This window comes from Elephas maximus, chromosome 24 (genome assembly GCF_024166365.1).
Source record: "Elephas maximus indicus isolate mEleMax1 chromosome 24, mEleMax1 primary haplotype, whole genome shotgun sequence".
In the NCBI taxonomy this organism is placed as follows: domain Eukaryota; kingdom Metazoa; phylum Chordata; class Mammalia; order Proboscidea; family Elephantidae; genus Elephas; species Elephas maximus.
In genome coordinates this window covers 10,290,731-10,315,689 of record NC_064842.1, presented here as the reverse complement: position 1 = coordinate 10,315,689, position 24,959 = coordinate 10,290,731, and the positions used below count along the sequence as shown (strand labels likewise).

The window sequence follows — 24,959 nt, the reverse complement described above, 5'->3', positions numbered from 1 at the left end:
TGAGTTCTGTGAGTCGTTCCAGCAAATTATTGAACCCAAAGGAGTGTTGGAAGCCAAAAGATCAGAAGTGAGGGGAACTGGGAGCCCCTGAGCTTACAGCTTGTATCCTGAAGGGGTAGAAGGAACCCCCGAATCTGTATCCAGCAGGTCAGAAGTGAGGGAGCCAGGGTGGAGGGAGCAAGCTTGTGCCCGGCAGCCTGATGGAGTAGTGGGAAAATGCTGAATTTGTAGCCAGCAGGTAAGAAGTGAGGGTGTCGTGAGGACTCCCAAGCTTATGGCTGGCATTTGACGTCTTGGGCAGAATTGGCAGTCTGTGCCCTTGAACTTGTGAGCTCTGACCTAGCTCCAGGTGGCTCGGGTCAGAGGAAGAAGTGCCGCCTGTACTGCTGGTGTCAGAAACGAAGTGGCGGAGAAGTGAGAAAGTGGGGATTTTGATTTAGGCTGATTTGCTCTTATCCTCTTAACCACGCACTCCTGTCTGACCACTGTCTTGACCCCAAACCCAGACTGGACTTCTCTTAAATATTCCCTTTACCAATGTCATCTTCTGCTCTACAAACTGTAGCAAGATAGAATGCAGGGAAGACCCTAAAGAAAATCCGGGTCTATTGCAGTCCTTGGATGCCCCCACACAGAGCACCTGCAGTCCTGGAGTGCATTTGAAGAGGGCAGCTTGCTAGGCAAAGCCAGCTGATCCATGCCCGGGGCCTCCAGGATCAGACGGTTGTTCTCATAGGTGATAGAGACCAGCACGAGGCGAGGCTCCTGACGGGCAGTGACCATGTGTCCATCTTCCTTAATCACTAGCCAAAACCTACAGAGGAAAAACCAGGGCAGGCTCAGAACACACTCTTCCACCCTCTCAATAGCTTCCTTCTACTTTCTACTTCATTAAAACCCTCAACCAACCTGGGACACAACAATTTTTTTCTAGGCAATTATCCAGGTCTGGCTAAATTCTTTGAGTCCAAAAGTTGATGTCCCCAAAAGGAGCTTGTTTGGTGGAAACAACCCTGGAGGAGAGGGTCTGGCCAATGTTTGGAAATGTCCAGTTACAAAACCCCAGAAAACAAGGCTGGTTTAACGGTCTTTCCTCACGGCTTAAGCAACCATATTATTTAGTTTGGGATTCTACTTTGGTCAGCAGCTCCCCTGGGCCTGTTAAACACCTCTGTGAGGCCCTGGGAGAAGCAAAATATCTTCCAGGTCTTTTTGTTGTGAAACAAGATGAGATTGGCCAACACTACTGGCTCAAGCGGCACGGAACCCTAGACAAGGTCTTGTGATGTTCCTGACCCCAACAAAAGGGTAGCCCGTTGCTGTTGAGTCAACTCCGACTCATTGTGACCCTACAGGACAGAGTAGAACCGCCCCATAAAGTTTCCAAGAAGCGCCTGATGGATTCAAACTGCCAACACTTTGGTTAGCAGCCATCGCTGCTGGTGGTGCAGTGGTTAAGAGCTCTGCTGCTAACCAAAAAGTCAGCAGTTCAAATCTACCAGCTGCTCCTTGGAAACCCTATTGGGCTGTTCTACTCTGTTCCAGAGGGTTGCTACGAGTCGGAATCAATTCGCCGGCAATGCGTTTCCTGACACCAAGAGGATCCAAATTAGTCTCTACTCTGTTTAATTTGCTGTAGTGTGTGGATCCTACATGGAGAACTTTCTGAGCAGGTTTTCTTCTTCACACACACTGTTAGGAGTTGAATTGTGTCCCCCCAGAAGGTTTGTTCAAGTCCTAATCCCAGTACCTATGAATGTGACCTCATTTGGAAACAAGGTCTTTACAGATATAATCATGTTAAGATGAAGTCACACTGGAGTAGCGTGGGCCCTGATCCAGTGTGACTGGAGTCTTTACAAGAAGAGGAGATGAGACACAGACACGCACGGAGAAGACGGCAATGGAGATGGGGGCAGAGATCGCAGTGACGCTGCCACAAGCCGAGGAACACCCGGGGTTACCAGAAGCTAGGAGAGAAAAGAATGGACCTTTCCTAGAGCCCTCAGATGGAACATGGCCCTGCCAACACTTCAATTTTGAACTTCTAGTTTCCAGAACTAGAAGGGAACAAAATTCTGTTGTTTTAAGCCACCCAGTTGTAGTAATTTATTATGGAAACCCTTGTTGTTGTTGTTGTTAGGTGCTGTCGAGTTGGTTCCGACTCATAGTGACCCTATGCACAACAGAATGAAACGCTGCTGGGTCCTGCGCCATCCTTACAATCATTGTCATGCTTGAGCCCATTGCTACAGCCACTGTGTCAATCCACCTCGTTGAGGTTCTTCCTCTTTTCTGCTGACCCCGTACTCTGCCAAGCACGATGTCCTTCTCCAGGGACTTATCCCTCCAGACAACATGTCCAAAGTATGTAAGACGCAGTCTCACCATCCTTGCTTCTAAGGAGTATTCTGTTCATACTTCTTCCAGGACAGATTTGTTTGTTCTTTTGGCAGCCCATGGTATATTCAATATTCTTCGCCAACACCACAATTCAAAGACGTCAATTCTTCTTCAGTCTTCCTTATTCATTGTCCAGCTTTCACATGCATATGTTGTGATTGAAAATACCATGGCCTGGGTCAGGCGCACCTTAGTCTTCAAGGTGACATCTTTGCTTTTTAACACCTTAAAGAGGTCTTTTGCACCAGATTTGCCTAATGCAATGCATCTTTTGATATCTTGACTGCTGCTTCCATGGCTGTTGATTGTGGATTCAAGTAAAATGAAATCCTTGACAACTTCAGTCTTTTCTCCGTTTATCATGATGTTGTTCACTGGTCCAGTTGTGAGGATTTTTGTTTTCCTTATGTTGAGGTGTAATCCACACTGAAGGCTGTGGTCTTTGATCTTCATTAGTAAGTGCTTCAAGTCCTTTTCACTTTCAGCAACCAAGGTTGTATCATCTGCATAACACAGGTTGTTAATGAGTCTTTCTCCAATCTTGATGCCCTGTTCTTCTTTATATACTTCAGCTTCTCGTATTATTTGCTCAGCATACAGATTGAATAGTTATGGTGAAAGAATACAACCCTGGTGCACACCTTTCCTGACTTTAAACCAATCAGTATCCCCTTGTTCTGTCCGAACAATTGCCTCTTGATCTATGTAAAGGTTCCTCATGAGCACAAGTAAATGTTCTGGAATTCCCATTTTTTGCAGTGTTATCCATAATCTGTTACGATCCACACAGTCGAATGCCTTTGCATATTCAAGAAAACACAGGTAAACGTCCTTCTGGTATTCTCTGCTTTTAGCCAGGATCCATCTGACATCAGCAATGATATCCCTGTTTCCACATCCTTTTCCGAAACCAGCCTGAATTTCTGGCAGTTCCCTGTCGATATACTGCTGTAGCCGCTTTTGAATGATCTTCAGCAAAATTTTGCTTGTGTGTGATATTAATGATATTGTTCTATAATTTCCGCATTCGGTTCGATCACCTTTCTTGGGAATACTCATAAATACGGATCTCTTCCAGTCGGTTGGCCAGAAAGCTGTCTTCCATATTTCTTGGCATAGACGAGTGAGCACCTCCAGTGCTGCATCCACTTGTTGAAACATCTCAGTTGATATTCTGTCAATTCCTGGAGACTTGTTTTTCGCCAATGCCTTCAGAGCAGCTTGGACTTCTTCCTTCAGTACCATCAGTTCCTGATCGTATGCTACCTTTGAAATGGCACCGTCAACTAATTCTTTTTGGTATAATGACTGTGTGTATTCCTTCCATCTTCTTTTGATGCTTCCTGCATCATTTAATATTTTCCCCATAGAATCCTTCACTATTGCAACTTGAGGCTTGAATTTTTCCCTCAGTTCTTTCAGCTTGAGAAACGTGGAGTGTGTTCTTCTCTTTTGGTTTTCTATCTCCACCTCTTTGCACATGTCATTATAAATACTTTACTTTGTCTTCTTGAGCAGTCCTTTGAAATCTTCTGTTCAGTTCTTTTACTTCATCACTTCTTCCTTTTGCTTTAACTGCTCCATGTTCGTAAGCAAGTTTCAGGGTCTCCTCTGACATCCATCTTGGTCTTTTCTTTCTTTCCTGTCTTTTCAGTGACCTCTCACCTTCTTCATGTATGATGTCCTTGATGTCATTCCACAACTCGTCTGGTCTTCGGTCACTAGTGTTCAATGCATCAAATCTACTCTTCAGATGGTCTCTAAATTCAGGTGGGATATACTCAAGGTCGTATTTTGGCTCTCATGGACTTGCTCTGATTTTCTTCAGTTTCAGCTTGAACTTGCATATGAGCAATTGATGGTCTGTTCCACAGTCGGCCCCTGGCCTTGTTCTGACTGACGATATTGAGATTTTCCATCGTCTCTTTCTACAAATGTAGTCAATTTGATTCCTGTGTGTTCCATCTGGCGAGGTCCATGTATATAAAAAAAAAAAAAATTTTTTTTTATGTATATAGTTGCCATTTATGTTGGTGAAACAAAGTATTTGCAATGAAGAAGTTGTTGGTCTTGCAACATTCTATCATCCGATCTCCAGCATTGTTTCTATCACCAAGACCATATTTTCGACCAACTACCGATCCTTCTTCTTTGTTTCCAACTTTCACATTCCAATCACCAGTAATTATCAATGCATCCTGATTGCATGTTCAATCAATTTTAGACTGTAGCAGCTGATAAAAATCTTCAATTTCTTCATCTTTGGCCTTAATGGCAACACTAGGAAACTAATTATCACAAACTATATGGGATCAAACTGACAACAGCAACTCGAAAGAATAGATAAGAAGCTTAGGGGGCAGTGGGTTTATGTTAATGTGGGAGGAACAATTCAGAAAAGGAGGGTGTACTGGTTGTACAACTTGAAGAATGTAATCAACGTCACTGAATTTAACATGTAGAAACTGTTAAACGGGTGTTTGTTCTGCTGGGTACATTCTGAACACCAACAAAAAAATACGAGAAAATACTTTTGTTTAATAACAGGAATAGGCAAATAGAGAGAGACCAAAGTTTATCAGTGGTTACCAGGGGCAGAAGGAAGGGGAAGAAAAACCACCATGTGGGAAGCAGTGCGTTTCAGCTTAGAGTGATGGTTGCATAACAGATTAATGTAATTGACGTCACTAAGCTGGACGTCTGAAAAATGATGAGCTGGCATATGCCGTGCTATATATACTTTTCCAAAAAAAAAGAAAGAAAAAGCTGTTGAGGCTACTTATGTACAACCAAAACAAACATCTCACGGGGTTTGTTTTCTTGGTTTGGAGTTTAGGATCATAGTTTCAAGGGACATCCCAATCAATTGGTCTAATACAGTTTCTCAGTACCTCTCTTCTGTTAGTTTGTTGCATAGTGACTGGGATCATAAAAGCTAGCAAGCAGCCATCCAAGGTGCAACAACTGGTCTCCATTCACCCGAAGCAACAGAGGCAGAAGGAGAATCAGGAACTGGAGATGGAATTTAACCGTGTGTCTGGTTGCCTCTATGAACAATTGCCTCCTTTGCCATGAGATGAGAAGAACTGCATGGAGCCCAGCTACCCTTACTGGACCCACAGGAAGGGTGCAGCTCTATAGAAGAATCCTGATCAAAAGAGGGGAAAATGTGGAACAGATATTCAAATTGTCAATGGAATCCAGACTTTTAGGAGCCACTGAGGCTGAAATGAACCACTGAAACTACTGCCCTAAGATAATATTTAAACTTTAAACCTCAAAACAAAACTATCCTCATGTCTTCTTTGAATCAAAAAATGGCTTATCTTAATTAGTAAAGTACATCTGCTTTGAGTATTGTGCTCTTTTAAAGAATTGTCTATGTGATGTCAAATTGACAGTCAACTGGAAAGGTTCAATGGATCACTTAGGGGGTAGTGGGTTTAAGATATTGGTGTAGTAATTTGAAAAAGGATAGCAAGAATGGTACCACGGCTTGAAGAATATAACTAAAGTCACTGAATTGTACATGGAGAAATTGTTGAAATGGTGTATCTTTGGCTGTGTATACTTTCACCAAAATAATAGTAATAATAATAAAACAAAGAGGTGAAAATAGCAGTGTATCAGAAATACACAATATTTAAAAAAAATAAAAAAAGGTTTCTCTCTAAACACTGTAAAAAAATAAAAACCCTACAAATGTATCTAGTATGTGTAAACTTGGTCATATAACCAAATAAATATAATAATTAGAAAAAAAAAAAAGACAGCCCCTTCTGGAATAAGGGGTAGCCCCTCCCCAGGAGACATTTCAAAACACGACTGGAGCACACTGGAGATGTCCGAAGTAACCTATGACGCCATCTAATACGGGGTGCAGGGAGCCCCGTGCTGCCCTTCCTGACCTGGTACGTGGTTTCTCACCTGGAGCCCCCGTGTCAGGCAGAGTCCCTGTCAGGTGTTGTCTAACCTGTCCTCTCCCTGCAACCAAGCCAGCAGACAATGGCTAGCAGCTGTGCCCTGCTGACTGGCATGGTGTTGGTGCAAGGGTGTGGCAGTGGTGGAGGTAACGTGTGACGGCATTTTGGTAGCGGTCTTGTCTGCTCTCTTCCTACCAGCTGGCAATGCTGGGCAGTACCAGATCCCCACCCTTCCAAGGGGGCCCCTCTTTTCTAGGCATCTTGCTTATCTCTGTAACCTAAGGACTTCCTGCCTACTTTTTCACAGCCCTTTTTCCGTTGAGGCCGGGCCCCATTCCTTACTTCCAGCTTCATCCTTGGGTGCAGAGTTCTGGGTAACCCTGATGTAGTTAACACCCCAAAGGCCCGTACCCTTAAATTCCAACACGTCCCACCTCTAGACAAGATGACTTCTGAGATCTGCCCATGACGAGACACATGTCCGAAGAAGAGTGACACCCATGTTTGTACATCATTTTGACAGTCAGCCCCTCCCTGGGCTGAGTCTTCTCATCTCCCCGCCATTCCCCCAGTATTAGCGCTTCCTTTGGAAACCCTGGTGGCATAGGGGTTAAGAGATATGGCCGCTAACCAGAACATCAACAGTTCGAATCCATCAGGTGCTCTTTGAAAGTTCTATTGGGGCAGTTCTACTGTGTCCTATGGGGTCGCTATGAGTTGGAATCCACTCAATGCCAGTGGGCTTTGGTTTTTTCTGGCTCGCAGTCCCCGCCCTGAGCTCCAGGCTGTTGTATAATCCTGTGGGAGGTAACTTCTGGGAGTTAACAGCAGGAAGCTGTAGTTAAAGGTTTTGTGCTAATAACTGCGATGTCAAGTGGCAACTTGCAGAATAACACAGGACGCCACAAAGGTCAAAGGCTGTCTTCTGTGACATCCCCCATCCACCCTCGGGAGCCCCTGAGGGCCTGGGTAGTGACACCCAGTGAATTAACAATTCGCTCTGTTCTGCTGATCTGAAGGAAAGGGTAAGCCTGGAGAGTGGATTTTTTCACGAGAAGGTTAGCACAAGCTAGGCAGTAATAGGGAACACCAGCACCTTGACTTTACACCTAAAACACGAGTATGTGATATAGGGACCTGTGCAGGAGCCGAAGAACAACAGGGCCCTGAGCAACCAAGAGTAACGTGAAGAAGGAGCCCAAGACAGCTTAAAAATCTCACTTCTCCAGTAACAAATGGCCTGGGGAGCAGGAAAGACTGAGCCTGCAAGTGGGGAGAGCACAGAACCCCCCACAGGGAGGATAAAAGCACAAGAGCTGGGCAGGGAATGACATACTGGATAATAAAATTAAGAAAATTCATTTCCCAAAGGAAAATAAAGGGCTAGTGTCAGAAAAGGTTTGGGGATTTATAAACAACACAGTCATGAATGGCTGCTAAGGATAGCAGGTTTTCAAGATCAGGGAGAGCAGCCAGGCCCTCCCAGGACCTGAGCAGGAGCAGCCAATGCCAGCATTGTGTCAGCTGGACTTTAACCACCCTCAAAGCACAGGGTGCTTCACCTAAGGATTCACAAATACATTACGAGCTAACAAAATACCTCCAGAAAGTTGAGGCACAGAGCACCGACGAAGGAAAATCCTAGCTTCTTAAGAGGCGTTCCAAAAATACTGACTCAGAATAGACGCAAAGACAACTTTTCCAGCATTCAGAGGTTCAAACCCACTCAGTGGTACTGTGGGGGAAAGGCCTGGTGATCTGTTTCCGTAAAGATTAAAAACAAAACCAAACCTGTTCCCAGCTAGTCAATTCTGGCTTATAGAGACCCCATGTGTTTACAGCCAAGAAAGCCCTACGGAGCACAGTTCCACTCTGTGACACACGCAGTCGCCATGAATAGGAATCAACTCAATGGCAACGGTTTGGCTTAGGAATATTTGTAGGTTTTTTATTGTCCTCTCGGGTTGAGAGAACAACAGGAGTCATTCGGCAGAGCTCTTTCGAGTGCACAGGTTTGCTTTCAAATGTCAATCATCTTTTGGTAAATAAAATCTAGGTTACCACACCAAATCAAACCCTTTGCCGTTGAGTCGATTCCAACTCATATCAACCCTATAGGACAGAGTAGAGTTGTCCCATAGGGTTTCCAAGGAGCAGCTGGTGGATTCGAACTGCTGAGCTTTTGGTTAGCAACTGAGCTCTTAACCACTGTGCCACCAGGGCTCCAAATCTAGGTTAATCGGGTCTTAGAAATCACAGGGTTCCACCTCTTTATTTTGCAAATGAGAGAAAGGAGGCTCAAAGGGGCAAGTCACTTTGCCCAAGTTCTCCTGATCCTCACTGCAATCCTCACACTTCTATTTCACATTCTGGATGCACAGAAAGAGTGTGCCTATTGTACTCACACAGCCCAGAGCTGAAATCCCTCCAGCACATAGAGATTTGTGATCTTGGGTGAGATACCACATCTCAGTATCCTTCCTGACACCGGTTCTTTATTTGCAAAATGAGATAACACCTAGCTCACAAGATTGTTACAAAGTTAATTAAGATATCCAGTCCCTGGGTGGTGTGAATGATTAACGTGCTTGGCTGCTAATGGAAAGGCTGGAGGTTTGAGTCCACCCGGAAGTGCCTCGGAAGAAAGTCCTGCTGATCTAAAAAAAAAAAATTTTTTTTTTATCTACTTCTGAAAAAATCAGTCATTAAAAACCCTGTGGCTTGTGTCTAGTTCTCCCCGACACACACGGTGTTGTCATGAATCAGAAGCTATATATATATTTTTTAAACTCTCCAGAATTGGAAATCTGGTGGGGGAAAATGGGAAATCTCCTATAAGTTACATCACCTGTACTTCCCTAAAACAAGGTGGGATTGGTTTCCCAGAGCACTGGCCAACTGACGTTTCTTTAAGAAGTCAGCCATCTTCAGAGACAGCACTTATGTGTGGAACCTGGAGTGAACTCAGGGCAGCAGATGGCCTCTGCTAGAAGGTTCCTTAAATGACCAACTTGCAAATCTCCTTCCCACTAGACATAAGACCCCAGCTATACAGCATCCCAGCCAGGTAAGAAGCCATCTTAAACCTAATGAACCAAAGCAGGCGGCCTAGTTCTCTCTTGATTACTCTTTCTAGGGTTTAGCATTGTTCACTGTCAAGAGAGCCTTCCTGATACACAGCTGCATAGTTCTGGGCCAGTGATAACGTGTACGCATGCTCACCTCTGGGACAAGTACTATGGCACCTCTCCTTTCTGGAGGGCTCAGAACAAAATTTCTAATTGCCAGGCCCTGTGTTGGGTTGGGACTTTACGCACAGCTCTTAGCTGAGGACCACTCTGCCTCTGGGGGCAAGTGTCACCCTCGTGGCCCTGCCAGAGCAGCTCTCTCCCACTGACATTCCCCGCCGCCCCCTCACCCCCACCCCCACCCCAGCAGAAGACTTCACGCATCAAAGTGAGTCAGGTCTCGCAGGCAGGACCCCAAGGATGGGGGAACTGCGAAGAACAAGCCTCAGCAAGGCCAACGGCAGCGTACCTGAACAACAGTTTCTGCATTGCCCCATCCCGCCACTAGGGCCACTGGCGTTTAACTGTCTACCATCGTGCTACAGAGACAGAATAAGAAACTTTAGAGCTCACAGGAGTCTTGGAGATAACCAGGTCAGACCCCCTTCTTTTACAGAAAAGGGGCCTCCCACTCAGATAACGCAGGAGCCTGCCCAAGGGTAGGGCCCTACCTACCTTTCCAAATCTGAACCAGACGTGAACTTGAACTTCCCAGCTAAAGGCTCAAAGACAGAGGCTCCAACGGTCAGCCAAGGTTAACTCAGGTCCCAAACCTCTACTTTCTTATGGGAAACAGACCCCACCTCCTCCACCCCCACCCATAACTGGGCCCGCGCTGCCCACCGGCCCGGGCCGGCCGTACCTGTCCCGTAGGTGGCCGCTGCGCAGCCCCATGGACGTGCACTCGGCCGCGCTCACCGACACCCCCTTGCAGGACTTGACCGGGTAGATCCACAGCTGCGCCACGGTGCCCACCTGCTGCAGCCGCCGGCGCCGCCAGGGTCGCGCGTGGAGCCAGGCCACGGCCCCCAGTGCCACGGCGGCCAGTCCCAGCGCGGCGAGCCCGAGCCACCCGGGCCGGGGCTGCGCGGGGAGGCCGAGGCGGGCCAGCGCCGAGGAGCCGGCGGGGCCCATGGCCAAGCGCTGCGGGACGCGGGGCCTGAGCTCGGGCAAAGGAGGACGTGGAGGCGCAGAAGGCTTCCGGCGGACGGGAGGAGCCACAGCCGGCCCGCTGCGCGACCCGCCACCTTTTGCCGGCCACTTACACGCAGGGAGGGAGTGCCTAAAGGCGGTACCAAGGGCACCGCAGTGGTGGGGCGAAGCCAGCAGCGCTGAGGTCTCTGGGCGCCCCTGGGGGCGATCCAGCCGGCTCAAAGCCATCGGGCTAACGGCCAATTTCTCTACAGTGTTCGCTTTCACTTTGCTTTTCCCTCTTCCCTGTCCCCTGCAAGGCGGCGGTCCCCCACGCAATGTGACCCTTCATCTGCCCTCCCACCCCTGGTCTCTGTAGCCCCCTCTTCTCCTCTAATATCACACACTTAGCTGCTTGACCAGGGCACACAGAACCGTGAAGGTGGGCTGCAGAATCCAAGATTTCAAAAATATTTGGGAACTACTTTTTCTGACAGACCACTCCCTTCAAGCTATTTTGGGAAGAGTTGATTTTTCTTAGGCATACAAGTTTAAGATTCCAGGTCTTTCTGTAGCTGAATGAAGGTTCTCGTCCTGTTCTATTCCTATTCTATTAGTCGATGGAAATAAGACAAATGCCAGGCCACCAGTTGCAAGGGAAACAGAAAGTGGCAATTTATTGTTTTCCAGAACAAGGAACAACTGGGGTCTAACAGTGGAAAGACCATGTGCTCCTGTCCTAGGGGAGCTTGGAGCTTTTATGCCCTCCAGTCCCCAAGCGGCAGGGACTGGTGCCCAAAATCTGACACTGCAATCACTCCCATGTCCTATTTGGAGATCCACGTGCTGAGTCATGTTGAAAAGGATGGGACATTTCACTCTACCAATGGGTTTGGGTGCCACTGTGTGCTGGAGAACATCTTGTTCTCCCGCAGTGTTCATGTCTGGGGCCAAGTTCAGGACCACAGCTCTTCAGGTCCTTCACATGCTCCAAGATCCTGGTTTGTGCATGTGAGGAATTCCAGTGACAAACTCAATCCATAGTTTGGGCCCCAGCGAGGTTGGGCCAAGTGAGTTAGAAACCAAGGCTTGGTGGGCTGCAAGGAAGGGGAGAACTGTGGTGGAGCAGGGGAAGCCTCTGCGATGGCTTCAGCTCATTTGTTTTTTAAAAGATTGTTTCTTAATAAATTGTGGCACAGTTCTAGGAGCGCATAGGGAGGCAGCCAGTGGGCCATCTCCAAAATCCACATGGGCCACCTCTGCAGAAGAGGCCCACCCTGTGGGAAGAGAATAGACTGGGGAGGGAAGGAGAACCAAAAAAACAAAGCTCTTTGCACACCTTGGGTATGAAAAGTGAGTGAAAACCAGGCTGAATTTCCCTGGAAGCAGACGCAGTTTGTAACCCCAGACCTGGGAGAACCAAGCTCTTGGACAGCCACACACCCCAATCTCTTCGGTCCCCATACACCCTGTCATACTCAGTGGCCAAGACATATTGTCTTTGTTCCTTTTTTTTTTTTTTTAATTTTTGTTGTTGTTGAGAATATACACAGCAGAACAAAAAGCAGTTCAACAATTTCTACATGTACAACTCAGTGATACCGATTGTTGTCGCTGTGTGCCTTCGATTTGATTCTGACTCATAGATGACCCTGTAGGCAGGGTAGAACTGCCCCACAGGATTTCTTTGGCTGTAATCTTTACAGACACAGTGGCTGCAACAATGGGCTCAAACATAGCAACAATTCTGAGGATGGCACAGGCCAGGCAGTGTTTCGTTCTATTGTACATACAGTGAGTCACATGAGTCGGAACCAACTCCACAGTACCTAACAACAATCTTTATGGAAGCACACTGCCACATCTTTCTCTCATGGAGGGGCTGGTGGGTTCGAACCACTGACCTTTCAGTTAGCAGCCTAGTGCTTAACCACTGTGCCACCAGGGCTGCTTTGATTATTGATTACATTCTTCCAGTTGTATAACCATTCACACCCTTGTTTTCTGAATGGTTCGTCCCCCATTAACATAAACTCATTGCCCCTTAAATTTGCTATCTAATCTTTCTAGTCAATTTGATCCTATATAGATAAAAAAAAAAAAAGCTCGGTGTTCAAGGCTAACACTGTTTACTAAATAAGCTCAATTATTGTTTGATTTAAAGAAGACTTCAGGGGTTGTTTTTGGTTTAAGGTTTGAAGCATGGTTTCCTGAATGAAGTGTGTGCTCCCGATCCACTTTTCATCTCAGGACTCTTGAGGGACATCAGAGCCTCCCTCCCCATAAACCTGCTGTCAAAGTGAGATGCTTGGAAGCCCATCTCCCTCGCTGTCCATGAGCTCCCAGGCAGGGAAGATGTCTCATCTGGGTATCCTTCAATAAGTATTTATTGATCATCCACTGTGCTTTCCCTAGATTGGGGATGCAAAGCTGAGAAGAAGCTGGCCCTCTGTGAAGGAGCCTACAGAGCAGTGGGGAGACCGAGGCACAGGGTAATACCAGGGAATAGTTGTGGTCAAGAGGCAGTAGACACAATACCATTATCACATCCAAGAAATCTGAAATTACTATTACAGTCTATGAGTCGGAATCAGCTCGACAGCACTGGGTTTGGTTTTGGTGATATTCAAACCAGGAAAACCTGGTGGCACCGTGGTTAAGTGCTACAGCTGCTGACCAAAGGGTCGGCAGTTCAAATCTACCAGGTGCTCCTTGGAAACTCTATGGGGCAGTTCTACTCTGTCCTGTAGGGTCTCTATGGGTCGGAATTGACTCAATCGCACTGGGTTTGTTTTTTGTTTTTTTTGTTTGTTTTTATATTCAAATTGATCTTAATCATGACAAAACAGTTTTTATACACTTTTTTTAAAAATCTGGGACTAATCAAGGACCAAGCATTACAGTCGGTTGTCATGCCTCTTTAAAAAAAACAAAACAAAAAACCCGTTGCCGTAGAGTCGATTCCAACTCCTAGCGACCCAATAGGACGGAGTGGAACTGCCCCATAGGGTTTCCAAGGAGCACCTGGTGAATTTGAACTGCTGACCTTTTGGTTAGCAGACATAGCTCTTAACCACTATGCCACCAGGGTTTCCAAAGCAAATCCATTGCCATGGAGCAGATTCTGACTCAGAGACTCATGTCTCTTTAGTCTCCTTCCATCTAGAATAACACCCTCCCTCCCCCGCCCCAGCTTTTCAGTCTTTCATGATGCTGGAGTTTTTTAAGGATTCCAGGGCAATTATCTTGTAAAATATTCCACACTTCAGATTAGTCTGGTTGTTTCCTCATGCTTAGATTCAGCTTAAGCATTTAGCAAAAATAACATATAGACGATGTTTTGCACTTTTCGTTGCATCGTATCAGGAGACATCTAACATCAGTTTGTTCAATTATGTTCTTGTTGTGTGCCGTCGAGTTGATTCTGACTCACAGCGACCCTATAGGACAGAGTAGGACTGTCCCATAGGGTTTCCAAGGAGCGACTGGTGGATTCGAACTGCTGACCTTTTGGTTAGCAGCCTGAGCTCTTAACCACTGCGCCACCAGATGCTAACATTGGTCGTGTATTTAAGGTGCTGTCCATTGCAATTAAGAAGCAGTAGGTGGAAATAGCAGGTTAGTTCAAAAGGTAAAGAATGACACTTTTGAATACTGTGCTTTTTAAAAAAATTATATGAGACCAAAGGGACAACAGCTACTCTAAAGCGTGAATGAGAAGCTTGGGGGGCAGTGAGACTAAGTTAGCGGGAAGGGAATATCTAGAACGAAAATAATGAGAATGCTGACATGATGTGAAGAATGTAACCAATGTCACTGAACAGTATGTGTAGAAATTGTTGAACGGGAACCTGTTGTGCTGGGTATATGTTCACCAAAAAGACAATAAAATCTTTTTTTAAAAAAAGCAGTATGTGGATTAATATTTTAAGATTATCAGAATATTCTCTATTCCAAACAGCTTTCACTTAATGGCTTTAGTATCCATTAGCCTCCTTGCCTGTAAAAATTATCACACTGGTGGACGTAAAACAGTTTTTTAAAAATATTATCACTTCTACACTTACTCCCTGGCATTTTGTCTGTGAAGAAGAGCCTCTCTCCCACGCACCCACATTTATTTTTGGTTCTCTATGGACTCATGGATTATTTTTGTACCATCATAAATATATTTGATGCTCAAAATGTTTGATTAGTAGGAGGCCCTTCAAGATTAATGTCTTCATTAATTTTTGAGTACTTCTTTGCTTTCTGGTGTAAGGTGTTGCAGCTCACCTTTAACCTTCCTTGCCTCAGACTTTGAATCAGACATTTCTTCAAGGAGATCTGGTTTCTTTTATAGTAGAATGGTATTAGAAACCAAGATCTGGGTGCTAGGTGTGCTTGTTGTTCCCAGGGTGTTGTTGCTTCTAGGTCCTCTCAACCAACAGAGCAAGGAAATGTGTCTGTATACTAACCCACGTATACATATATATCTACAAATATTTCTATATGTAATCATCTCTATCTATATTAAGCTAAACATAAGTTCATACCGATGTCTCCAACTGTAATTCAATACCACATGGATCGTTCCAGCCTCCTTTCCTGGCCTGTCTGTGAACTTTTAAACAAATGGTCTGGACGTGTTCGCTAGTAAATTTTGGAGGTCAGAAATTGTTGAATCTGATTTTCCCCTTCAAGAAAACTGCTGCAGTTTGTTCCAGTTTTCTGAACTAAAAGTGTTATGGATTGAATTGTGTCCCCCAAAATGATATGTTGAAGTCCTAACCCTTGTACCTTCGAATATGATCTTGGTTGGAAATTGGGTCTTTGAAGATGCTATCAGTTAGGTTAATATGAGTCATGTTGGATTAGTGTGCGTCCTAATCCTATGAGTTGTGTTCTATAAAAGACGACAAGAGACAAAAAGGCAGAGGACAGAGGAAGGATGCCATGTGGTGCTGCAGCTACAAGCAAAGGATCTCTGGGAACCACCAGAAGCTAGGACAGAGGCGTGGAACAGACTCTCTCAGAGCCCTCAGAAGGAACAACGTGGCCAATACCCTGATTTGGACTTCTAGTCTCCAGAACTGTGAGACGATAAATTTCTGTTCTTTAAAGCTGTCTATTTTGTGGTATTTTGTTACAGCAGCCCTAGACTGAAACTAACAGAAATAGTTATAGACATTTGGGATCAGGAGCACCAAATACATATCAGACGCCTTTGTCCTGCCTTCCAAATTTCCACTGGTGTTGGTACCTGGCCAGGACAGTCCTGGGCTCCTCAGAAGACCGCCAATGACTCCAGCAAGTGCTGGAGCTGGGCACCTAGAGATGGCCGTGTACTCCATCCTCGCAGCAACTGAGTCAGCAAACCTACATTTCTCGGTGTTTAATGCTGGGCAGTGAGAAGCTGGACATTCTTTGAATCCTACTGTATAAATTCCATTTTTTCATTTATCACTAACAGTAGCGACATAGCCTTGTTTCCCAAGTGTTAACTACTACAGAGTAACCTGCGGTAGCTTCCAGGCCACAGGTACATTTGGCCTAAACCCAGGAACAGATTATCTGTTTCACACCTGCCTTGACCCCTCACCTCTCCCAGGCTCTTCCATTAGAAGGTGGAGCTTTAGGAGTCTCCTCCCCACTCAGCATCTAGGTACTCTTCCACGAGAAAGTGATGCTGACATTGTTACCTATACTCCACCATCATGGCGCTGTCGTTTCTGAATCCCCAAACTCCAAAGCTTTTTACTCTGAGTGTTAAGACCTTTCCTGCCACAGAAGGTGGCCTTGCTGCTGCTTCAGACTTACCCTTCCTCCACTGAGACCGTAGAATGAGTCCTTCCAGGTTGGGTCTAGACGCTCTTTGGAGAAGTGCTGGCTGTATTGCGTGAATAGCTGCGTTACACTAGCATTCCAAGCAAGGCTGTGAGTGCTTGCTGATCCCCGGCCCCATGGTTTGATGAAAAATTACATTGGGGATGTGAGGCCAGTGGCGATTCAGGGGAAGAACTCCCGCCTTCCATGTGGGAGGCCCAGGTTTGATTTCCAACCAACGCACTTCATGTGTAGCCACAACCAGTTGTTGCCTTGATGCTGAACATGTTTCAGCGGAGCTTCCATACTAATACAAACTGGGAAGAAAGGCCTGGTGATCTGCGTCCGAAACCAGCCATGAAAACCCCATGGATCACGAGGTTCTGATCTGTAACTGATCAAGGGGATGGCGCAGGGCTGGGCAGTGTTTCCTTCTGTTGTGCGTGGGATTGCCATGAGTGGAAAGAGCTAACGACAACAACAACAATGGATAGAGTAAGTTGGTTTTAATCTTAATGGAAATACAAAACAAACAAAAAACATTATTTTCACCATCCCAAGAGAAAATTGTAATTTGTTTCAATACATATCCAAACATAGACATATCGCTATATAACTTATTTCATTTTTCTGACGCTTGTAACAATTTTTCTCTAGGCAGTTGGTGTTTCGTAGAAGAAAGTGCTGGCCATTCCCCATGGCCCTGTTCTAAAGTCCATCTCAGGAGTGTTTCCTGACTTCATCTAATGGCCTCTCCCAGAGACCAACTTTATCTCCTCACCTCTGAGTTTGGAGCAGGGTGGTGGTGCTAAGTTTGGATCTTGTTGCCTGCTGTCATTGAATGACAAAACTGTAGCCAGTGGGACAGACTGGGACACATACATAAATTATAGACAAAGAGGGAGAAGTATAAATATCTGGATGAGTTATGATCCTGCTAGTGAGGAAAAATTTAAAAAGAAGGCAAAATGGAACAGAGCAGAAAATTGATTATTTGAACTCAGTCAAGAGCTGTGGCAAAATGTTTCTTATCAGTAACGAGAATTAGTTATTATGTACTTTGAACCTCATGAAATAGGGAAGAAGCCAGCTTCTTTGCAGAATAATGACTTGTGAAATAAAATTATAAGTTTTGCTTTGTGAAAACAGAGTTCTCTTACCCACAACACTAAAGGCCATGTTATTAAATGTTAGAAACCTATGTGCTATATAATCATAAATATGTATATGGTTTTCAGTGCTTATAAGTATGTCTTGAACTATAACTAACTTTTAGAAGTAGCTTGTCTAGTTTCAGAGGCTGGTGGTGTAGTGGGTAACAGCTCAGCTGCCAGCAAAAAGGCTGGCAGTTCAAATCTACCAGTCGCTCTTTGGAAATCCTATAGGGCAGTTTTGCTCTGTCCTTTAGGGTTGCTATGAGTCGGAATCAGCTCAACAGGAATGAGTTTCGTCTAGTTTCACATAACTGTATTTAGGTGTTCAGGCTGACTGAAACACTCGAAACTTGTTCTTTCAGAAAACAACCAAAGATTAACAAACGTGCCGTCTGTCCAAGATACCAAAGTTCATGTAATCACGGCTCACTGGTCTTGTGATTGTCTTAGCAAGGTTTCTGTTTTTTTGTTCTTTATAATGTTTGAGCACATAGTGCTCTCTTATGAGATTATGTGTTCTGACATAGTCATCAACCAATCAAAAACTTTTGTTCGAAGTTCCTGATAAAACTGTATATGCAGCACTTTAAACTCTTAATTGGAGCACTGATTTACTTGGTAATTACATACTGCCCAACTTCAAAGTTGTCTATGGAACCTGCACAGCAATCTGTTGTTAATGGTGTCCTGAGTAGTTTATTTCTGACAGCCTTGAAGCTCCCTATTGGCATAAGAGCTTGTACAAGGCTCAACCTGGTAGTCTGGAGTGGAAGAAAAAATCTCTTAGGGTGATGTAGGTTCAGAATCCTCTTTCCCAACCAAAATCTTTGGTCAATTTGCAATATCATTCAGCTGAGAAAATAACTCTAAACTCAATGACATAATAGGAAGATTTAGAATTAACTATAGAGATAATATTTTAATTCTAATTCTTGTATCCCCCATGCCTCTGTCAGTATGAGGTACCGTGGGGGCTCACATGTTGCTGTGATGCTGAAAGCTATGCCACTGGTATTCAAATACCACCAGGGTCACCCATGGTGGACAGGTTTTACCTGAGCTTCCAGAGTAAGACAGACTAGGAAGAAGGATTCGGTGATCTACTTCTGAAAAGAATTAGCCAGTGAAAACCTTATGAGTAGCAGCGGAACATTGTCTGATTTAGTGCTGAAAGACAAGTCCCTCAGGGTGGAAGGCACTCAAAAGATGATGGGAAGAGCTGGCTCCTCAAAGTAGAATCGAACTTAATGGCAGGGGTGAAGTCAAGCTTCCTGGACCTTCATTTGCTGAAGTGACTTGACTCAAAATGGGAAGAAACAGCTGCAAACATCCATTAATCATTGGAATGTGGAATGTACAAAGTATGAATCTGGGAAAACTTGAAAAAGTCAAAAATGAAATGGAAAGCAAAAACATCAATATCCTAGGCATTAGTGAGCTGTATTGGCCATTTTGAATTGGACGATCATATGGTCTACTATGCCGGGAATGACAAATTGAAGAGGAATGGTGTTGCACTCATCGTCAAAAAGAACATTTCAAGATCTGTCTTGAAGTACAACCCTGTCAGTGATAGGATAATATCCATATGCCTGCAAGGAAGACCAGTTAATATGGCCATTATTCAAATTTATGCATCATCCACTAAGGTCAAAGATGAAGAAATTGAAGACTTTCGCCAACTTCTGCAGTCTGAAATTGATCAAACATGCAATCAGGATGCATTGATAATTATTGGTGATTGAAAAACGAAAGTTGGAAACAAAGAAGAAGGACAGTAATTGGAAAATATGGCCTTGTGGTAGAAACTATGCCAGAGATAGCAAGACAGAATTTCTCAAGACCAAAGACTTCTTCATTGCAAATAGTTTTTTTCACCAATATACACAGCAACTATACACGTGGACCTCTCCAGATGGAATACACATGAATCAAATCAACTACATCTGTGGAAAGAAGACAATGGAAAAGCTCAATATCATCAGTCGGAACAAGGCCAGAGGCTGACTGTGGAACAGACTATCAGTTTCTCATATGTAAATTCAAGTTAAAGCTGAACAAAATTAGAACAAGTCCACCAGAGCCAAAGTATGACCTTGAGTATAAAACCAAAAAAAACCCAAACCAGTTGCTGTCGAGTCAATTCCAACTCATAGCAACTCTGAGTATGTCCCACATGAACTTAGAGACCATCTCGAAAATAGATTTGACGTGTTGAATGCTAATAACCGAAGGCCAGACGAGTTGTGGAATGACATCAAGGACATCATACATGAAGAAAGCAAGAGGTCATTAAAAAGACAGGAAAGAAAGAAAAGACCAAAATGGATGTCAGAAAAGACTCTGAAACTTGCTCTTGAACGTCAAGTAGCTCAAGCAAAAGGACGAAATGATGAAGTAAAAGAGGTGAACAGAAGATTTCAAAGGGTGGCTTGAGAAGACACAGTAAAGTATTATAACGATATGTGCAAAGAGCTGGAGATAGAAAACCAAAAGGGAAGAATGCGCTCAGCATTTCTCAAGCTGAAAGAACTGAAGAAAAAAATCAATCCCCCTGGTCGAAGGCTGGGAAATCTACCTAGGAAATCCCTCCTACAGCCAGAGCAAACGTAAAGGCCCAGACGGGTCAAGCTGAACTCAGGGAGGGAGGGAACTGGGAAGCAACATGGGCGAGGGGGATGGGGTGGGTGAAGGGGTGGCAGCTGAGGCATTGCCTCTCTGGTTATATTTGCTTGCTATGTATTGATTTGTGCTGACCTCCTCTATTAACCAGCAGATGAGTAGTTTTAATAAAAATTATGGGAGGAAAAACTCAAATATGCAGGCCTCGTGGAGAGCAAGTACAGTGGCCCTTAGTGGTTCAGGAGGTGAGCAACTTTCATTCAAGCCCACCTATGTATTGCGCGGTGGTTCTAAGTCTTGAATGGTGACTGAGAGAGACATTGGTGGTTCAGCGGTAGAAGTCTCAACTTCCATTTGGGAGTCCAGGGTTCGACTCCCTACCAATGCACCTGGTACACAGCCACAGCCATCTGTCAGTGGCGGCTTGCGTGTTGCTATTATGCTGAACAGGTTTCAACAGAGCTTCCAGGCTAAGATGGACTAGAAAGTAAGACCTGGGGATCTACTTCCGAAAATCAGTCAATGAAAACCCTATGGATCTCAACCAGTGATGGGGATGGCCCAGGGCCATGCAGCGTTTAGTTCTGTTGTGCTTGGGGTCGCCATAAGTCAGGGGCTGACTCAGCAGCAGCTAACAAGTGTTTGAGAAAGACAGAGTCTCTGCTCTCAGGGGGCCAATGGACTACCAAGGATGTTGTTGTTGTTAGGTGCCATCGAGTCGATTTTGACATCAGTAAAGAGGCAATCGAGTTACAGGATGAGGAGGGCTACAGGTGGGAAGGGGAGGGAGCTACAGGAGGGGGCCCCAGTGGGACAGAGAAGCTGAGGCCTGATTGAGGAGAAATATTTTGTTAAATGAAAAAAGGACGGAGGGAGGTGGCGATAGAGAGACAGCATTTTGAGGAACTGAATTCATTCCAGGCTGGAAAGCAGGGGTCAAAGGCTGGGAGTCGGGAGAGATAAAGCTGGGAAGAAAACAGGCACAGATGGTAGAAAACAGTACATTGTGTAAAGGAATGGGACTTTATCCCGAGGCTGTGCAAAAAATGAGTAACATTAGCCAATAAAAAGAGAAACTGGATAAAGATGGGAGGGATGAATACTTTCCAGTAGTACAAATTTTTATACCTAAATTTTAAACCATGGATAGTATTTTCTTCAAAAAATTACAAATAATAAAAATTATTTTATTTTACAAATAAATCTGTATTTTTTATTATTATTTTTAATGTACTACCTACAATGGGAAACCCTGGTGGCATAATGGCTAAGTGCTACAGCTGCTAACCAAAAGGTCAGCAGTTCAAATCCCCAGGCGCTCCTTGGAAACACTATGGGGCAGTTCTGCTGTATCCTATAGGCTTGCTATGAGTCGGAATTAACTCAACGGCAGTGGGTTTGGTTTTTGGTTTTGGTACTACCTACAGTGAGTCTGGGTAAGCACAACAGACAGTAAGCCTACCTTACCAGCTTCCAGTCTGGTTATTCGGTACTTTCAAAGTTTTGTCGTCCAACAGAGACAGAGCACAGCTTTGAGTAGATTCCCAGTGTTAAAAGATGTGTGAACAAACAGCGATAACACAAAGAATATAGTAAATGTTAAACTAGAGATACAGGCTTAGAGCTCTGAAAACACAGGTTAGAGACTGGGAAGCCCACCATCCCTCAGAGCTGGTGGGAGGCATGATCGGGGAGGTAACATGTACACTGGACTCATTGGTACAAACAGTTAGCACATTTGGTTGCTAACCAAAAGGTTGGAGGTTCAAGTCCACCCTGACACACCTTGGAGAAAGGCTTGGTGATCTACACCCCAAAAACCAGCCATTGAGAACCCTGTGAGGCACAGTTCTACTCTAGGTCAGAGTCGGCTCAACAGCCAGTGGTAACGTGTACACGGGATTTTGAAGAGCTTTAAAAAATGAACAAGGTAGGAACAGCTCGGGCAAAGAGAAATAAAATGTTCTGAAAAGGCCTGAAATGTTCTTAGAGGAAACAGTTTGGTAGGATGATCAGGGCGGCATATGAACTAGCAGAGGGCGACGCTAACAGGCAGGTGAGGCAAGCTTTGAAGGCCTTGCCTGTTGTACCGAGGAATATGAGTTTCTTTCCCACAGAGTTCAAGTGCGCTGTTCTGGTCATTGGTATTGGGGAAGCTAGGACATGTGTGCCTTTAGGAAAATGATTTTTTTTTCCCCCCAAATAGCATATTTCAGTTTTTTTCCCATAATTTTTATTGAAACTACTCATCTGCTGGTTAATAGAGGAGGTCAACACAAATCAATACATAACAAGCAAATATAAATTTTAAAAATATAAAATTAAAAAATAAAGCAGCTGAATAAACTTGCTTTTTTCTCCTTGTCAAATATGTTCATGGTTATAATTTTTATATTAAAAAAGTTTTTTATTGTCAAGATTGCTCCTAGTTTATGTGTTAGAATTAACCATTATGAATGTTGCATCTTTTCTACAAGAATCCAAGACTGTGTGGTGGTTTACAGCCCCAGATCTGGCCCACAGCTTTTTTTATTTGGTTTACATAGAATTTTTTTTTTTTTAATTGGAAGGTTTCCACTTTGTTTTGAAAAATCAAACTATGTGGCAATATGAGATCTGTCTTATGCATGATAACAATCACCTGAATGGGGTCCCCCCTCTTTCAGACATGCACCCCCCATGTTGCTTCCCTGTTCCCTCCCTCCCTGAGTTCAGCCCTCTGGGCCTTTAGGCTTGCTCTGGCTGTAGGAGGGATTTCCTAGGTAGATTTCCCAGCCTTCCACCAGGGGGCAATATAATCAGAGGTTTGGACAAAAGGGTGGGGAGGAAGCGCTTGGAGCTGGTTCCACCGGGGAAGTGAAAGGAAGCCCTCCTTTCCTCCCTGGAGAGTCAGTCCAAAGGAGTAACTTCCTGTGACCCAACCCAGTGAAGGGTTGAGACTAAGAGCCACTGGCAGGTCTCGTATTTTGAGACACACTGGGGAGAAACAAAGCCATGCTTTTACCTTTACGCGTAGCATTTGACTACTACTTCGCAGTTTTCAAAGGTCTGTCAGAGACAGGATGTTATTGCATTTGGTCTTCACATCAATCCTGTGCTAGAAATACACTATGTGTCTACTCCTGTACGGTGGATAAGGAAGCTGAGACACCCAGAGGGCCTGGTCTCGCCTAAGAGCCCCCTGCAAGAACTAGAAGCAGGTGCTCCATCATGGTCCTGTTCTCACACTTTCCATTTACGGGAGAAGGAAAGACAGACTGCCAAGAATACATGGCTAGAGGAGGGGAGCAAGGAATGGGAAGAAGAAAGAAGTGAAGAGCTGTGTTTGTCACAGCAAACCCTCTAATTATAAAGTTTACATCTACCTGTATCTCTTGGGCACAGTAAACTCTCAGTATATGTTTGTTAAATAAGTAAATGGCCAGCAAAGTGTACTGATCCTTTATCTGGATCCCTTTGCTAACAGGAACAGAGTTGTAGGGGCTTGGGCTGATGGCATTGAGGGCTGGAGACCCTCTTGTCTCTGGCCAGCCTGGATCCCAGGCTCCTCAGATGGCCATGACTGCCATGTCTTTGTTGCTTTGATTTTGAGGATGTTATCAGCCAGGATGCAGAATCTGGCTTCCTCCCTGAGTCTTCAGTTGCTTTTTCCCTGAGTTTGTTTTCTTTGGCTGCCACAGGGAGGTTTGCTTTTCATGTTAGCAGCATGTGCCCTGCTCAGAGTGAAGGAAGAAGGCTGGAGCAAGACACAGTGGCCTGGGAAGGGAAGAGGTCAGTCTTTCTAAAACATGGCCCCTAGGAAGTAAATGCTCGTTGATATTTCCCCCTGACCTCCCTCTTTCCATCCACTCCCATAAGAAAGAAAATTATACTGTCTCCTCATCCATGGCTAATCACAAAACAATCTCCATTTCCCAGGATCTCTTTTACTTACAATTATTTTCAACCTGTAAGAGTCTTTATTTAATATCTTCAGTATGACCAGAAAATAATGACATAGATATGATCTACTCTACAAAACATTGGTTGCGAGCATTGTTGTGTTGTCTTTTTTAAAACTGAAATGTAATTCACATAACATAAAATTCATCATTTTGTACTGTACAATCCAATGGGTTTTAGTACTACACTATATTGTGCAACTGTCTACACGTGGACTGGTAACATGAAACTTGCCTCCAAAAATGGAGGGTGCCAAGAGACTGAAAGAAGAGGTGGGCAGCGCCAGTGTAGTGGCAAAGGAGTTTATTAGGGAGGCTTACATTTGAAGTAGCCTTGGGTGGCCACAGGATGAAAACAGATCTCTGTGCCCCGCAGTAGGAGGGCAGAGGTATTATAGTGGTGATGGACAATGGTGGCTACAAGTCAGGGGCTTACATAAGAAGGGCTCAGCAAATGGTAGCAAACTAGTGGATCACACAAGGGTGCTCACGTTCGACCTCGCAAAGCTTGTTTCCTGGTCAGTCCATCCCTTGAGGCTGGCTCCTACAATCTGGTGCATTCCCTCTGGTGCCGCAGCATGAGAGGCCCTGTTCCCACCCTGCCGGGAACAGATATAGAAGTGGGGTTGGCCAGGTGCTTTGTGGTGCCCACGCATGTGCAAGAGACAGAGAAAGTTACTGTGTGCCCAGAACAGCGGGGAGAGCTCTCCTTTAAGGGGAAGGAACTTGGAGAGAGAAGGCAGCCCAATTCCCAGCCTTCTTCTCAGAGAATTCTCTGCACCCAAGGCCTTTACTTGGGTAACCTGGATGGGAGGTGTAGAAGCAGACCATTCCCCTACAACAGTCCACCCCTGACTCCCATCAGGGTGCCAGAAAAAGAAGTGAAGCATTTCCTAGTCCTGGTATGCTCAT

The 24,959-nt window shown here is 44.8% G+C and overlaps 1 protein-coding gene across 1 annotated transcript in view; it reads right to left on the bottom strand.

The window, feature by feature from the left end:
* Positions 1–10,704, bottom strand: part of MTARC2 (mitochondrial amidoxime reducing component 2) — a 44,203-nt gene extending 33,499 nt beyond the window's left edge. The window contains exons 1-2 of the mRNA XM_049868217.1: positions 10,257–10,704; positions 641–814 (exon numbers count right to left, since the gene is read on the bottom strand). Of these exons, the coding sequence (XP_049724174.1) occupies positions 641–814; positions 10,257–10,528 (446 nt within the window). The 5' untranslated portion in view covers positions 10,529–10,704. The remainder of the gene's footprint in view (positions 1–640; positions 815–10,256) is intronic.
* Positions 10,705–24,959: the final 14,255 nt, after the last annotated feature.